Raw genomic sequence first — 15,789 nt, forward strand, 5'->3', positions numbered from 1 at the left:
ATGCTTAGTACAGTGCTTGGCGTATAGTAAGTGCTTAACAAGTACCATAATTTTAATTATCAATAACATCATTGTTTGTTTGATGTTTCCAAGTTGCTTTTCATTTCATCTTATGTATATTTAGCCAGTAACTTGTGTGTTGAGAGGGGAGGAGGAATGGAATTGAGTTACCTGGTAACTGATTCAGTTCTCCAATCCATTTATTTAGTGGTCTAAGTAACTAGATCAAAACAATCCTGAGTGAATGTATTCCTTTCCCTAAAGGCGCAGTACACATGGATCTTAGAGAGACCTCATTTCATGTGAAATACATATATTTCATTGCAGATTTCTCCTATGTTTCATTACATACACAATTCCTGCCAATCAAAGAATCATTATGAGGAGGATAATTCTCAAGCTAACCTATACACTGTGTATTGTTCCCATCCCTCCCTCCTCTGACATGTTGCTTATATCCTTCCTTCTTCCTGGAACTACCCTCTCTCTCATCTCCTCCAAGAAGCCTTCCCTGATTAATTTCCTCCCACACCACCGGTTTTATGCCCACAACTGCTATCTCAGCCCTTTGTACCAACCTTGTATTAATATACTTAATGGTTTTTTACGGATCACTGACTGTATGCAGAACACTGTACTAAGCACTTGGAGAGATCAATACAACATAGTAGACATGTTCTCTAAACCACATGGAGTATTTGCATACATATCCAACTCCTAAGAACTCAAAGATATATTCTCTTTCCTCTTTCCTCCTACCTGCAAATTATCTTAGTGTCTGTCTCTTTCCCTAGAATATATGCTCTTTAAGGTCAGAGATGGTGTCTACTAACTCTTCATTATAAGCACTTATTACGACACTCTCCTCACAGTTGGTGTTTTTTAAAACTGTTGATGTATTGAGTAAGGAACACAAACTCTTTCCTCCTTTTGGGTTACAGAGTTCAGAACACTCTTTCTGCTGTGAGGAAGTGATCAGATTTAAGCTCCATCTCTACAAACTCAACTGTATTGTTCTCTCCCAAGGGCTTAATACAATGCTTTGAGCACAGAAAGCACTGAATAAATACAATAGACTCCCTGAAACTTTGCTTGCTAATCATTACTGGTACTGCTCTAAATGGTTGCTTAGCTTAAAAGAGTGAAGGTGTTTCCCAAAGTCTGTAACAAATTACCAGGAGGGTCTTTTAACTGGGAAAAATTAGAACCTAGAAATGTGGTCCTTTTTTTCTGTGTTTTTTATGGCATTTGTTAAGTGCCTACTATGTGCCAGATGCTGTACTAACCGCTGGGTTTGATAAAAGCTTATCAAGTTGAATGCAGTCCATTGTCTCATATGGTGCTCACAATCTTAATCCCCACTTTACAGATAAGGTAACTGAGGCACAGAGAAATTGAATGACTTGGCCAGGGTCACAAAGCCGATAAGTAGAACCCAAATCCTTCTGACTCTCAGGGCTGTTCTTTATCCACTTGTACAAGCTGCTTTGTTTAGATAGACAATGATTACTATGGTATTTGTTAAGAGCTTACTATGTGCCAGGAACTGTTCTAATTGCTGAGGTGGAGAGAAGCAAATCAGGGTGGACCCAGTCCCTGTCCTAATTTAGGCTCACATCATTAGGAGGTGGTTGAGGTGAAGCCCTGGATTAAGAAACCTTGGTAGCTCTACTCCACACTGTGTGTGATTTCTCTGAGGGGTAATTCAGACTTCTCTGTTGAATAATACAGAAACTCCTTTTCAGCAAAAATGACCCTATCCCTTGGGTTTCCGGAGAAATTGTGAGGTCCTGCAGATGATTATTCTCAGCCCCTTAGTGATCTAAAGAGCAATTAAATAATGTTTTTCACTTCTTACAGTAAGTGACACGGAGGAATTGAGGGACTTAATCCCCAAACACCACTAATTCCAATATAAACATGGCTCTGTCACCTAGTGCAATGCTTTTTGAGCTTCAAGTGATAACTCTTTTCATAACCAACATCTTGTCATCGAACTCTTGGAATTTCAATTTTGAAAAATATTGAATTTCGTGAGTTGACTCTCCTTTGGCCTTCTCTTCCTCTGCCTCCCTAGCTGGAAGTTAGGTTGAGTTTATGTAAATCCACAGAGATCAGCTCTTCTTGAGTTTATGCTGTCAGGGTGCAGGAATAGGGATGAAAGGGTAGGCTCATTCTTTGGCCCAGGCCTGCTTTGACTTGAAGAGGATAAAAGTCCCTTTCCCCTCTTCATCTGGGTAAAACTCAGTGACTTGTCCCTCTACCTCCTCAATCAATCACTGGCATTTATGGTGTGCTTCTTATGTGCAGAACACTGAACTACCTCTTGTGACAGCACAGTACAATAGAGTTGGTCCCAGCCAAGAAGCTATAAGCAGCTTACAGTGTACATTCTTGTTAATGTTTAAGAAATGTCAGCTTTTTCCAGACACTTACACAGGTATAGATGTCCCAAAATCCTTTTCACCAAAAAAAAGGGTAACTGAGTTTGCAAAATATTACTGTTTATCTTACCTTCCAGATTCATTTAGAAATCAGTTTAGACGTTGTCTCCTCTGTGTGCATTGGCTACAGGCTTCTCTGATTGCATTCATCACTGTTAGGATTTTTAATTTCGATCAGAAAAGTGTATAGTTTAAGTCAAGATAGGCACTAAATTATAAGGCAGAGCCCTTTTGAGATGATACTCTATTCTGCTACTGTGTAGAGTAATTTATATCATAGCAAATATTTTTCTACAAAAATCATGGTCTTCCCACACTTTCTTTCACTGAAATAGTTCAAAACTATGCCAAGCTCAATTTGAGGGGGAAATCATTTTGTTTTTATTTCAATTTTGGTAGTGATGGTGCATCAAGATTTTTCTTAAGGGATTGATCATTATAGCGATTTAGAAAACCATCTGGGGGAAAATATTCAAAAACATAGTTTAAAAGTATAGACTGCTGCTTGTTTTTATACTTTAAGGAAGCAGTTTCTGAGTTTGCTAACATGGGTACAATGACAAACGGTCTGCTTCAGGAGAAGATTTTCAGGTTCATTTTCTGTTCCATTTGATTTCTAGACCTCGTGTCAGCCTTAATATTTGGAAATAGCCTACCTTCATTAGCTACTAAACTTTTCAAACAAAGAAGAAAGCTTTCAAAGAAGTGGAATATCTAGAAGACAGAGAAGAGGTGATTCTGAATTTTAAATGGAGGTTTATAATGAAGAAAAATGGGAGATGGAGAAAATATTGAAACAAAGTAATTTGGTGAGTATGACAAATAAATTCCTCATTGAGTTGTATTTAAGAATCAGGGGGAGGACCTGCTATAGGTAATATGTCTAATGGGGAGAAATGAAATCATAAGGATGAAGGAAATGAAGTAAATGATGGAGTGGGTCAGCAATGAGGATTACTGGGCTCTGCAGGAAAGTAGAAGGTTGGAATAGTGTGTACTGGCGACTTGGAAGTGAATTAAGAATTGCTGTAAGAGGGAACCATTCAGTAAGTACTGGCTTTATTGGGAGATCTGAGGGCCTGAAGCCCAGACCTGTGACTTAGTGGCTTTCATCTTCGGGCAGTGGTTGAAAGTCAGTCAATCAACTGAGCTTACTGAGGACCTGTTATGTGCAACACGCTATGCTAAGCATTGAGGAGAGTATAATAGGATTAGTAGTCATGCCCACTGTCCAATAAGAGCTTATAATGTAGCAGGGAAAATAGATGATGAGGATGTAGAAAAAGAGGATCGTGGTGAGTGCTTATCTGAAATTAGTGCTTACCTAATTTTGTAGGTAAGATATGTAACAGGAATTATAGGTAAATGATTGCTGCAAAAGTCTTGAAGTGGTAGTTCAGGTAATCTTAGATGGTGAGCCCCATGTGAGACAGGAACTAGGTTCACTGTGCTTGACTTTTACCTCTCCAGAAGCATGGCACATTGCTGGGGACATAGCAAGTGCTTAGCATTTATTAGTCTCATTGCTATTATTATCATTATCATCATCATTATAAGGTTAGATGAAAAAACTGACAGGAGAAAGATCTTTTGAAAGAGTTCTTATGAATGAGATGTGATTTCAGAAGGGCTATTAAGATAGAGGAATATCTGATCTAGCCAATTTGACAGGGAAGGGATTTCCAGGGAAAGGGGTCTTAAAAAGTTCTTCATGTTCTCCAGTCTTTCCAATCTTTGGTTTCAACAGAAATTTTACTCCTACGGGCCTCCGAGCACTGCAATGATGATGGTGTAGTTCAATTACTTCCCAAATAACAGAAGGACAGTAAATGGCCAACAGAAATCACACTGCTGTGAGTGAGTTCATTCTGTCTGGATTAACGAGTGATCCACAGTTACAGATCCCCCTCTTCGTGCTGTTCCTCCTCGTCTATGTGGTCACCCTTCTGGGGAATTTGCTCATGATTTTAATTATTCGAGCCAGTTTGCAACTTCACACACCCATGTACTTTTTCCTTAGCCACCTGTCTTTCTCTGACTCATGTTATTCAACATCCGTCACCCCTAAGCTGCTTGCAGGTTTCTTAGTGGACAAGAAAACCATTTCTTACCCAGGATGTGTGGCCCAGTTCTGTGCCGCAGCTACTTTTGGGACATTGGAGTATTGTCTTCTGGCAGTGATGGCGTATGATCGATATGTAGCAATCTGTAAACCCCTGCTATATATAGTCTGCATGCCTCAGAGATTGTGTGCTTTACTGGTCACCACTTCTTACCTGGCCAGTTGCCTGAATGTTGTGCTCTATACAGCTAATGTGTTTAGTTTGAGCTTCTGTGGACCTCCTGAAATTAATCACTTCTACTGTGACGTCCCCCCATTATTGAAGCTGTCCTGTTCGGAGCCCAAGCTTGCTCAAGTCCTTCCTGCTGTTTCCATGGCCATCATTATGCTGGTTACGGTTCTGACCACACTGATATCATACGTGTACATCCTGCTGGCTATTCTTAAAATCCAGTCCTCTGGAGGAAGGCAAAAAGCTTTTTTCACTTGTTCCTCTCACTTAATGACGGTCACTTTATTCTATGGTACTACAATTTTTATTTATCTGTTACCCAGTTCCAGCTTCTCATTGGATCAGAAAAAAGTGGTGTCTGTGTGCTATATGATATTGATTCCAATGCTGAACCCAATGATCTATAGTCTGAGGAACAAAGAGGTGAAAGATGCCCTGTGGAAGATTATGGGCAGGGAACGTGTCGGCTAATTCTGCCATAATGTACTCTCCCAAGTTCTTTGTACAGTGCTGTGCGTAAAGTATGTGTTCAGTATATACCATCGATTGATCAATTTTAAATGTTGAGAATCACACTCTAGAGTGTGATTTATTCATGCGGGTCAGTTCATAACAGTAAACAAGCGAGTGTCATCCTTGACTCTGCTCTCTCGTTCATCCCTCACATCCAATCTGTCACCAAAAACTGCCAGCTGCAAGGTAGCCAAGATCCGCCCTTTCCTCTCCACCCAAACCGCTATGCTGCTGGTTCAGTCCCTCATCCTATCTTGACTGGATTACTGCATCAGCCTCCTCTCTGATCTCCCATCCTCCTGTCTCTCACGACTTCAGTCTATACTTCACGCTGCTGCCCAGATAATCTTTGTGCAGAAACGCTCTGGGCATGTTACTCCCCTCCTCAAAAATCTCCAGTGGCTACCAGTCAACCTATGCATCAGGCAAAAACTCCTCACCCTCGACTTCAAGCCTCTCCATCACCTCGCCCCCTCCTACCTCACCTCCCTTATTTCCTTCTACAGCCCAGGCTGTTCCCTCCACTCCTCTGCCGCTATTCTCCTCACAGTGCCTCGTTCTCACCTGTCTCACTGTCGACCCTCAGCCCATGTCCTCCCCCTGGCCTGGAATGCCCTCCCTCCGCACATCCGCCAAGCTAGCTCTCTTCCCCCCTTCAAAGCCCTACTGAGAGCTCACCTCCTGCAGGAGGCCTTCCCAGACTGAGCCCCCTCCTTCCTCTCCCCCTCCCCATCCCCCCCCAACCTGCCTCCTTCCCCTCCCTACAGCACCTGTATATATGTTTGTACAGATTTATTACTCTATATATTTTACTTGTTCATATTTACTGTTCTATTTATTTTATTTTGTTAATATGTTTTGTTTGGTTGTCTGTCTCCCCCTTCTAGACTGTGAGCCCGTTGTTGGGTAAGAACCATCTCTATATGTTGCCAACTTGTACTTCCCAAGAGCTTAGTACAGTGCTCTGCACACAGTAAGTGCTCAATAAATGCGATTGAATGAATGAATGAACAGGATTTTTGCATTTTATATCTATCCTCTTCTAATGCGAGGGTTGCGCTCTTACAAAACCTTTGTTGAGGAGAACTCGTGCTGTGGCATGTGCCATGCTGCACAGTCAGCTCGTTGTGGGCAGGGAATGTGTCTGTTGTATTGTACACCCCCAAGAGCTGAGTAGAGTGCTCTGCATACAGTAAATGCTAAATAAACATGTTTGACTGACTGACTCATTCCACAGGTATGCTCACAGCCCATTTCTTCTGTTACATCGAGCTATTTCCAGCCAGACCCATGTTTTCAGAGATTGATCCCCTTGCCTTGACTTTTTCCCCTTATTCATCTCCCCTCCCAGCCCCACAGCACTTATGTACAAATCTGTAATTTATTGATTTGTATTAATGTCTGCCTCCCCCTCTAGACTTTAAGGTCTTTGTGTGTCTATTGTTGTACTGTACTCTCTCAAGAGCTTAGTACAGTGCTCTGCACAGAGTGAGAGCTCAGTAAAATGATTGACTGACTGAATGAATGAAACTGTCACAGGAACTGGGGCCATGGAACTGTTCAAAAATACTCTTAACTTTTTCCAAATGGTTTAATCATTTTAATCTATGGATCTAATGAGAGGGAAATAGGTCTGATATCAATCTGGATTGTGTTGCGGCTAGGGCAAGATTAATAAATGGAATCAATTAGTGCTATTTATCGAGCCCTTACTATGTGCCCAGCACAGTGTTAAGAATTACGGTGAGTATAGTAAAACAGTGTTAGGCACATTCACCTCCCACAAAGAGCTAAGAGTCTAGGAAAACAAATGTCTGACATCTTTATTTTCTTTTCCCAAGAGTAAAATTGGTTGGTACTGATTTTTTGTATGATATTTGTTAAGCACAGTGTCAGTCATTATACCAAGGGCTGGGGTAGCTATAAGGTTAGACACAGTCCGTGTGCCACATGGAGCTCAAAGCCTTAATTCCCATTTTGCAGATGAGGCAATGAGATGTTAAGTAACTTTCCCAAGGTCAAACACTCCTCAAGTGTTGGCAAAGCTGGGATATGAACACAGTACCTTCTAAATCCTAGTCCCATACTCCATCCACTAAGACGAGCTGCTTCTCTCCTAATGGCAATAATAGGCCACACCCCCTTTGATATACAATCCATATTCAATCAATCCCACTCTCATATTCAATCCATATTCAATCAATCCCACTCTCATATTCAATCCATATTCAATCCATCACTAAATCTTATCGGTTCCACATTCACAATATTGCTAAAATCCACCTCTTCCTCCCCAACCAAAGTACTGTCTTGCTAATCCAGTTACTTGTCCTATCCCTCCTTGATTATGGTATCACTCTCCTTGCTGACCTCCCAGCCTCCTGTCTCTTCACACTGGAGTCCAAACTACACTCTGCTGCCTCAATCATTTTTCTACAAATACATTCGGGACATGTTTCTCCACTCCTCAAGAAATTCCAGGATTTTCCCATCCACTTCCATGTCAAACCAAAATTCCTCATCATTGGTTTCAAAACACTCAATCACCTTGCCCTTTTGAGGTAGGAACCCACCTTGCTACTCTCTTACTACAACATAGACCACACACTTTGCTCCTCTAATGCTAACCTCCTGATTGTCCCCCATCTCATCCATCTGGTCGCCGATCTCTAACCCATATATGGCCTCATCTTGGAATGCTCTCCCTGCTTCGAATCTGACAGCCAATTATTCTCTCGCCTTTCAAAGTCTTAGTACAGTCTTAGAACAGTGCTTTGCACATAGTAAGCTTTGCACATAGTAAGCGCTTAATAAATGCCATCATTATTATTAGTAGTAGTAGTAGTAGTAGTAAAGGCTCATCTCCTTAAAAGAGACCTTCCCTGACTAAGCCCTCCTTTTCTCTTCTCCTACTCCCTTGTGTGTTCCCCAATATGCTCCCTTTATTCATCCCCCCTCCCAGCCCCACAGCACTTATGTCCACATCTGTAATTTCTCTATTTATATTAATGTCTGTCTAAACTGTGCTGTATGTTACAAAGCACTGTGTATCTGTGCTATATGATTGTGGGCAGGGAATGTGTCTGATAATTGCTGTGTAGTACACTCCCAAGTACTTACTGCAGCGCTCTGCACACAGTAAGAGCTTAATAAGTACAATTAAATAAATGAATGAATGATAGTTTGTCTGCCTCCTTTGATTCCTTCAAATTTCTGTGTAAAAGACCCAAAGAAAATAGACACAGAATCATCAAAAATCATTTAGATGAAAGTGATAAAAGCAAGTCCACTGATAAACAGATTCACTAATTGGTGAAATTTATGAGCCAGTTCATTTATTTAAAGGACTTTTCTAGTGTAATCTGTACTTCACTTTACTGCCAAACCCAACTGAGAGAATGCCAACCTATCTGAGAAGAATTTGCCAAGCCAATCAGGAAATAGTCCTTCTACAAGTCTGAGCATAGAGTCTAACTGAAGAGCCTTGACATTAGCATTTTCACTTGACTGACAGATAACATTAAAGGCTTTTGCAGCAGCCAGGCCTCTCCTCTGACCCTTGTCTTCATGAAGACCTGGGGCCCCTTCCTAACCTGTAGACGAGGGGGCAATTGAGGGGCAAAAGCAACACAGAGGTCATCAGGATCCCTAGGCACTGAGTATCTGTCTGGCAGACTCCTCCACCAAGCATGAAAAGGCGATCTTATAGAAAGACCCTACCCACATGATCACAACCTAAAACATTTCAGCTCTTGGATGGTGACAGAGCAGACTTTTCGATGGTTGGCTGGATAATGAGACTTATTTTATAAGGTATAGTCAAAATCAAGACAATTCTATAAGCTCCTTATCATAACTACTACCCTCTCCAGAGTGCTTAGGACAGTGCTTGGCACACAGCAGTGCAAAGCAGTATGGCCTAGAGGAAAGAGCATGGGCCTGGGAATCAGAAGATGTGGATTCTAATCCTAGCTCCCCTGCTTGTCTGCTGAATGACTCTGGGCAAGTCATTTAGTTTCTCTGTGCCTCACCTCACCTGCAAAATGGGGATTAAAACTTCCTCGCTCATACTTGGACCATGATTTCCATGTGGGAAAAGGAATGGGTCCAACCTTGTAGCCACCCTAATGCTTAGTACAGTGCTTGGTATATAGTAAGTCCTTAATGAGTACCATAATTTTAATTATTAATAACAGCATTGTTTGATGTTTCCAAGTTGCTTTTCATTTCATCTTATATAGATTTAGCCAGTATCTTGTGTGTTGAGAGGGGAGGAGGAATAGAATTGAGTTACCTGGTAACTGATTCAGTTCTCCAGTCCATTTATTTAGTGGTCTAAGTAACTAGATCAAAACAATCCTGACTGATTGTATTCCTTTCCCTAAAGGTGCAGTACAAATGGATCTTAGGGAGTGTTATCGAAAAATAGGGTGCAAAACAGGCCAATCAGTGTAAATTGGCTGCAGGGTTCATGTACCCAAGGTGGTGACGCAGATAGGAAAAATGACTCCGAGACATGAGTTCAGATAGAGCAGTAAAGAAGGAAAGTGGCTAACTGCCCGTTCATCTCTGGAGAGAGGTACGAGTGGCAAGCAGCCCCAATCTCAGCCATTTCTTCCTCTTTCATTTGGTTTCAAATATGAGCTACACAAAGGATTCCCGAGTAGTGCTGCACATGAGGCCTTGGCATTCCTAGATCCTAAGTTAAAGTACAATGGTTTGTTTGCCATGGTTTGGTTAGTGTTAAAATCCCTGTTTACAAGATGTTATCAGGAGATAACGGTCAACACAGGATGGGGACATTCCAAACAGAGAGGAGCCACTTTGGTTAATGTTACTTTACACACACTGGAGTGCTTTTGGTCTGCACAAAATTGAGGGATACTGATGGTATTCACAAGATGGAGTCAGTCATGCCAAGTTCGCTGGCAGCCAACAGAGAGACCTCATTTCATGTGAGATACACAGATTTCATTGCAGATTTCTCCTATGTTTCATTACATACACAAAACCTGCCAATCATACAATCATTACCAGCAGGATAATTCTCAAGCCTAACCTATACACTGTGTCTTGTTCCCATCCCTCCCTCTTCTGACATGTTGCTTATATTCTTCCTTCTTCCTGGAACTCCCCTCTCTCACATCTCCTCCAGGAAGCCTTTCCTGAGTAATTTACCTCCCACACCACTGGTTTTATGCCCACAACTGCTATCTCAGCCCTTTGTACCAACCTGTATTTATATACTCTAAATCAATCAGTCAATCACTTAATGGTTTTTACTGATCACTTAATGCATGCAGAACACTGTACTAAGCACTTGGAGAGATCAAACCAACATAGTAGACATGTTCGCTAAACCACATAGAGTATTCACATCCATATACAACTCCTAAGAACTCAAGTATATATTCTCTATCCTCTTTCCTCCTACCTGCAAATTATTTTAGTGTCTGTCGCTTTCCCTAGAATATGTGCTCTTTAAGGTCAGAGATGGTGTCTAGTAACTCTTTATTATAAGCACTTATTACAACACTCTCCTCACAGTTGGTGTTCTTTAAAACTGTTGATAGATTGAGTAAGGAACACAATCTACTTTCCTCCTTTTGGGTTACAGAGTTGAGAACACTCTTTCTGCTGTGAGGAAGTGATCAGATTTAAGCTCCATGTCTACAAACTCGACTGTATTGTTCTCTCCCAAGTGCTTAATACAATGCTGTGAACACAGAAAGCACTGAATAAATACCATTGATTAGGACCCCTTGCTTCCTAATCATTATTGGCTCTGCTCTAAATGGTTGTTTAGCTTAAAAGAGTGAAGGTGTTTCCCAAAGTCTGTAACAAATTACCAGGAGGGACTTTTAACTGGGAAAATTTGAACCTAGAAATGTTCTCCATTTTTGCTTAATTTTTTATGGCATTTGTTAAAAATAATGGCATTTTTAAAGCACTTACTATGTGCAAAGCACTAAGTGCCTACTATGTGCAGGATACTGTACTAACTGCTGGGTTTGATAAAAGCTAATCAAGTTGAACGCAGTCCATCGTCTCATATGGTGCTCACAATCTTAATCCCCATTTTACAGATAAGGTAACTGAGGCACAGAGAAATTGAGTAACTTGTATAAGGTCACACATATGATAAGTAGTGGAGTTGGGATTAGAACCCAAATCTTTCTGACTCTCAGGGCTGTTCGCTATCCACTAGGCCATGCTGCTTTCTTGAGATAGACAATATTTAATATGGTATTTGTTAAGTGCTTATTATGTGCCAGGAACTGTTCTAAGTGCTGAGGTGGATAGAAGCAAATCAGGGTGGACACAGTCCTTGTCCTAATTTAGGCTCACATTATTATGAGGTGGTTGAGGTGAAACCCTTGATTCAGAAACCTTGGGAGCTCCACTCCACGCTGTGTGAGATTTCTCTGAGGGGTAATTCGGATTTCTTTGTTGAATAATGCAGAAACTCCTTTTTAACAAGAATGACCCTGTCCCTTGGGATTCTGGAGAAATTGTGAAGTTCTGCAGATGATTATTCTCAGCCTCTGAGTGATCTAAAGAACAATTAAATAATGTTTTTCAATTCTTGTAATATCACAGGTGACACAGAGGAATTGAGGGACTTAATCCCCAAACACCACTAATTCCAATATAAACATGCCTCTGTTACCCAGTGCAGTTGCTTTTTGAGCCTTAAGTGATAACTCTTATCATATCCAACATCTTGTCATCGAACTCTTGGAATTTTATTCTTGAAAAATATTGAATTTTGTGAAGTTGACTCTCCTTCGGCCTTCTCTTCCCCCGCCTCCCTAGCTGGAGGTTAGGTTGAGATTATGTAAATCCAAAGAGATCAGCTCTTTTTGAGTTTATGCTGTCAGGGACAGGAATGGGACGAAAGGGTAGACTCATTCTTTGGCCCAGGCCTGCTTTGACTTGAAGAGGATAAAGGTCCCTTTCCCCTCTTCATCTGGGAAAAATTTAGTGACTTATCCCTCCACCTCCTCAGTCAGTCAATCACTGGCATTCATGGTGTGCTTACTATGTGCAGAGCTCTTGTGACAAAGCAATACAATAGAGTTGGTCCCAACCAAGAAGCTATAAGCAGCTTACAGTGTACATTCCCGTTAATGGTTAAGAAATGTTAGCTTTTTCCAGATACTTCCACAGGTATAGATGTCCCAAAATCCTTTTCATCAGAGAAAAGGGGAACTGAGTTTGCAAAAGGTTATTGTTGATCTTATCTTCCAGATTCATTTAGAAATCAGTTAGACGTCTTCTCTGTGTGCATTGGCTACAGGCTTCTCTGATTGCATTCATCACTATTAGGATTTTTAATTTCGATGAGAAAAGTGTATAGTTTAAGTGAAGATAGTAAAGTAAATTAAAAGGCAGAGCCCTTTTGAGATGATACTCTGTTCTGCCACTGTGTAAGGTAATTTATATCATAGCAAATATTCTACTACAAGAATCACGTTCTTTCCACACTTTCTTTCACTGAAATAGTTCAAAAATACGCCAAGCTCAATTTTGGGGGAAATCATTTTTTTTTTTGTTTCAATTTTGGTAGTGATGGTGCATCAAGATTTTTCTTAATGGATTGATCATTATAGCTATTTAGAAAATCATCTGTGGGAAAATATTCAAAAACGTAGTTGTTGAAAGGTGTAGACTGTTGCTTGTTTTTATACTTTAAGGAAGCAGTTTCTGAGTTTGCTAACATGGGTACAAACGGTCTTCTTCAGGAGAAGATTTTCAGGTACATTTTCTGTTCCATTTGATTTCTAGACCTCACGTCATCGATAATATTTGGAAATAGTCTACCTTCCTTAGGTACACAACTTTTCAAACAACAAACAACAAAGCTTTGAAAAAAGCTGTCAAAGAAGTGGAATGTCCAGAAGACAAAGAGGAGATTCTGAATTTTAAATGGAGGTTTATAATGAAGAAAAATGAGAGATGGAGAAAATATGGAAACAAAGTAATTTGGTGAGTATGACAAAGAAATTCCTCATTGAGGTGTGTTTAAGAATCTGGTGGAGGACCTGCTGCAGGTAATGTGTAATGGGCAGAAATGAAATCGTAAGGATGAAGGAAATGATGAAAAGGACAGAAATGAGGATGAGTGGATTCTGCAGGAAAGTTGAAGGTTGGAATAGTGTGTCCTGGTGACTTGGAAGTGAATTAAGAATGTCTGTGAGAGGGAACCATTCAGTAAGTGCTGGCTTCATTGGGAGATCTGAGGGCCTGAAGCCAAGTGACTTAGTAGCTATCATCTTCTGGCAGTGGTTGAAAGTCAGTCAATCAACTGAGTTTACTGAGGACCTGTTATAATAATAATAATGCTGGCATTTATTAAGTGCTTACTATGTGCAAAGCACTGTTCTAAGTGCTGGGGAGGTTACAAGGTGATTAGGTTGTCCCACGGGGTGCTCACAGTCTTAATCCCCATTTTACAGATGAGGGAACTGAGGCACAGAGAAGTTAAGCGACTTGCCCAAAGTCACACAGCTGACAATTGGTGGAGCTGGGACTTGAACCCATGACCTCTGACTCCAAAACCCGGGATCTTTCCACTGAGCCACACTGCTTCTCTATGTGCAACACACTCTGGGAAGCATTGAGGGGAGTATAACAGAATTGGTAGTCATGCCCTCTGTCCAATAATAGCTTATAATGTAGCAGGGAAGATAGATGAAGAGGATGTAGAAAAAGTGGATTGTGGTTAGTGCCTATCTAAAATTAGTGCTTACCTAATTTTGTATGTAAGATATATAACAAGAATTATGGGTAAATGATTGCTGCAAAAGTCTTGAAGTAGTAGTTGGGGAAATCTTAGATTATTAGCCCCATGTGAGAAAGGAACTAGGTTCACAGTACTTGGCTTTTATCTCTCCATGACCATGGCACATTGCTGGGGACATAGCAAGTGCTTAACATTATTATTCTCATTGTTATTATTATCATTATCATCATCATTATATGGGTATATGAAAAAACTGACAGGAGAAAGATCTTTTGAAAGAGTCCTTATGGATGAGATGTGATTTCAGAAGGGCTCTTAAGATAGAGGGATATTTGATCTATCTGATATCAGATATACCTTGTGGAAGCAGTGTGGCTCAGTGGAAAGAGCACAGGCTCTGGAGTCGGAGGTCAGGGGTTCAAATGCTGGCTCCACCACTTGTCATCTATGTGACTTTGGGCAAGTCACTTAACTTCTCTGTGCCTCAGTTACCTCATCTGTGAAATGGGGATTCAGACTGTGAGCCCCCCGTGAGACTACCTGATCACATTGTAACCTCCCAAGAGCTTAGAACAGTGCTTTGCACACAGTAAGCCTATAATAAATGTCATCATTATTACTATTATTGTGATTATTATTATTATCTAGCCAATTTGACAGGGAAGGGATTTCTAGGGAAAGGGGGCTCAAAAAGTTCTTTATGTTCTCCAGTCTTTACAATCTTTGGTTTTAACAGAAATTCTACTTCTACAGGCCTCTGAGCACTGCAATGATGATGGTATAGTTCAAAATTTCTTCCCACATAGCAGAAGGACAGTAAATGGCCAACAGAAATCACACTGCTCTGACTGAGTTTATTCTGTCTGGATTAACGAATGATCCACAGTTACAGATCCCCCTCTTCGTGCTGTTCCTCCTCATCTACGTGGTCACTCTTCTGGGGAATCTGCTTATGGTTTTAATCATTAGAGCCAGTTTGCAACTTCACACACCCATGTACTTTTTCCTTAGTCATCTGTCATTCTCTGACTCATGCTATTCAACATCTGTCACCCCTAAGATGCTGGCAAATTTCTTAGTGGAGAAGAAAACCATTTCTTACCCAGGCTGTGTGGCCCAGTTCTGTGCTGCAGCTACTTTTGGGACAATGGAGTATTGTCTTCTGGCAGTGATGGCGTATGATCGATACATAGCAATCAGTAAACCCCTGTTATATGTAGTGTGCATGCCTCAGAGGCTGTGTACTTTACTGGTTACTGCTTCCTACATTTCCAGCTGCCTGAATTCTGTGGTCTATACAGCTAGTGCATTTAGTTTGACCTTCTGTGGATCTCCTGAAATTAATCACTTCTACTGTGATGTCCCCCCATTATTGAAGCTGTCCTGTTCGGATCCCATGATTGCCCAAGTCCTTCCTGCTGTTTCCATGGCTGTCATTATGCTGGTTACAGTTCTGACCACACTGATATCATATGTGTACATTCTGCTGGCTATTCTTAAAATACAGTCCTCCGGAGGAAGACAAAAAGCCTTCTTCACTTGTGCCTCTCACCTAATGACAGTCACTTTATTCTATGGTACTACAATTTTTATTTATCTGTTACCCAGTTCCAGCATCTCTTTGGATCAGAAAAAAGTGGTGTCTGTGTGCTATATGATATTGATTCCAATGCTGAACCCAATGATCTATAGTCTGAGGAACAAAGAGGTGAAAGATGCCCTGTGGAAGATTATGGGCAGGGAACGTGTCGGCTAATTCTGCCATACTGTACTCTCCCAAGTGCTTAGTATA

At 40.9% G+C, this 15,789-nt stretch overlaps 2 protein-coding genes across 2 annotated transcripts; both read left to right on the top strand.

Moving 5' to 3' along the window:
* The first annotated feature begins 4,273 nt into the window (after nt 1-4,273).
* On the top strand, nt 4,274-5,209 carry LOC119943265 (olfactory receptor 480-like). The gene has a single exon (XM_038764079.1). It carries the CDS (start codon nt 4,274-4,276, stop codon nt 5,207-5,209), a length of 936 nt encoding a protein of 311 aa, XP_038620007.1.
* Nucleotides 5,210-14,817: 9,608 nt separating this feature from the next.
* Nucleotides 14,818-15,753, top strand: LOC119943271 (olfactory receptor 502-like). Its single transcript, XM_038764087.1, has one exon. It carries the CDS (start codon nt 14,818-14,820, stop codon nt 15,751-15,753), a length of 936 nt encoding a protein of 311 aa, XP_038620015.1.
* The last annotated feature ends 36 nt before the right edge of the window (nt 15,754-15,789 follow it).

This window comes from Tachyglossus aculeatus, chromosome 22, assembly GCF_015852505.1.
Source record: "Tachyglossus aculeatus isolate mTacAcu1 chromosome 22, mTacAcu1.pri, whole genome shotgun sequence".
Taxonomy (NCBI): Eukaryota; Metazoa; Chordata; class Mammalia; order Monotremata; family Tachyglossidae; genus Tachyglossus; species Tachyglossus aculeatus.

What these genes read in the sequence shown, in the direction of transcription:
- LOC119943265 (XM_038764079.1), top strand. Translation starts at nt 4,274, where the DNA reads ATGGCCAACAGAAATCACACTGCTGTGAGTGAGTTCATTCTGTCTGGA.
- LOC119943271 (XM_038764087.1), top strand. Translation starts at nt 14,818, where the DNA reads ATGGCCAACAGAAATCACACTGCTCTGACTGAGTTTATTCTGTCTGGA.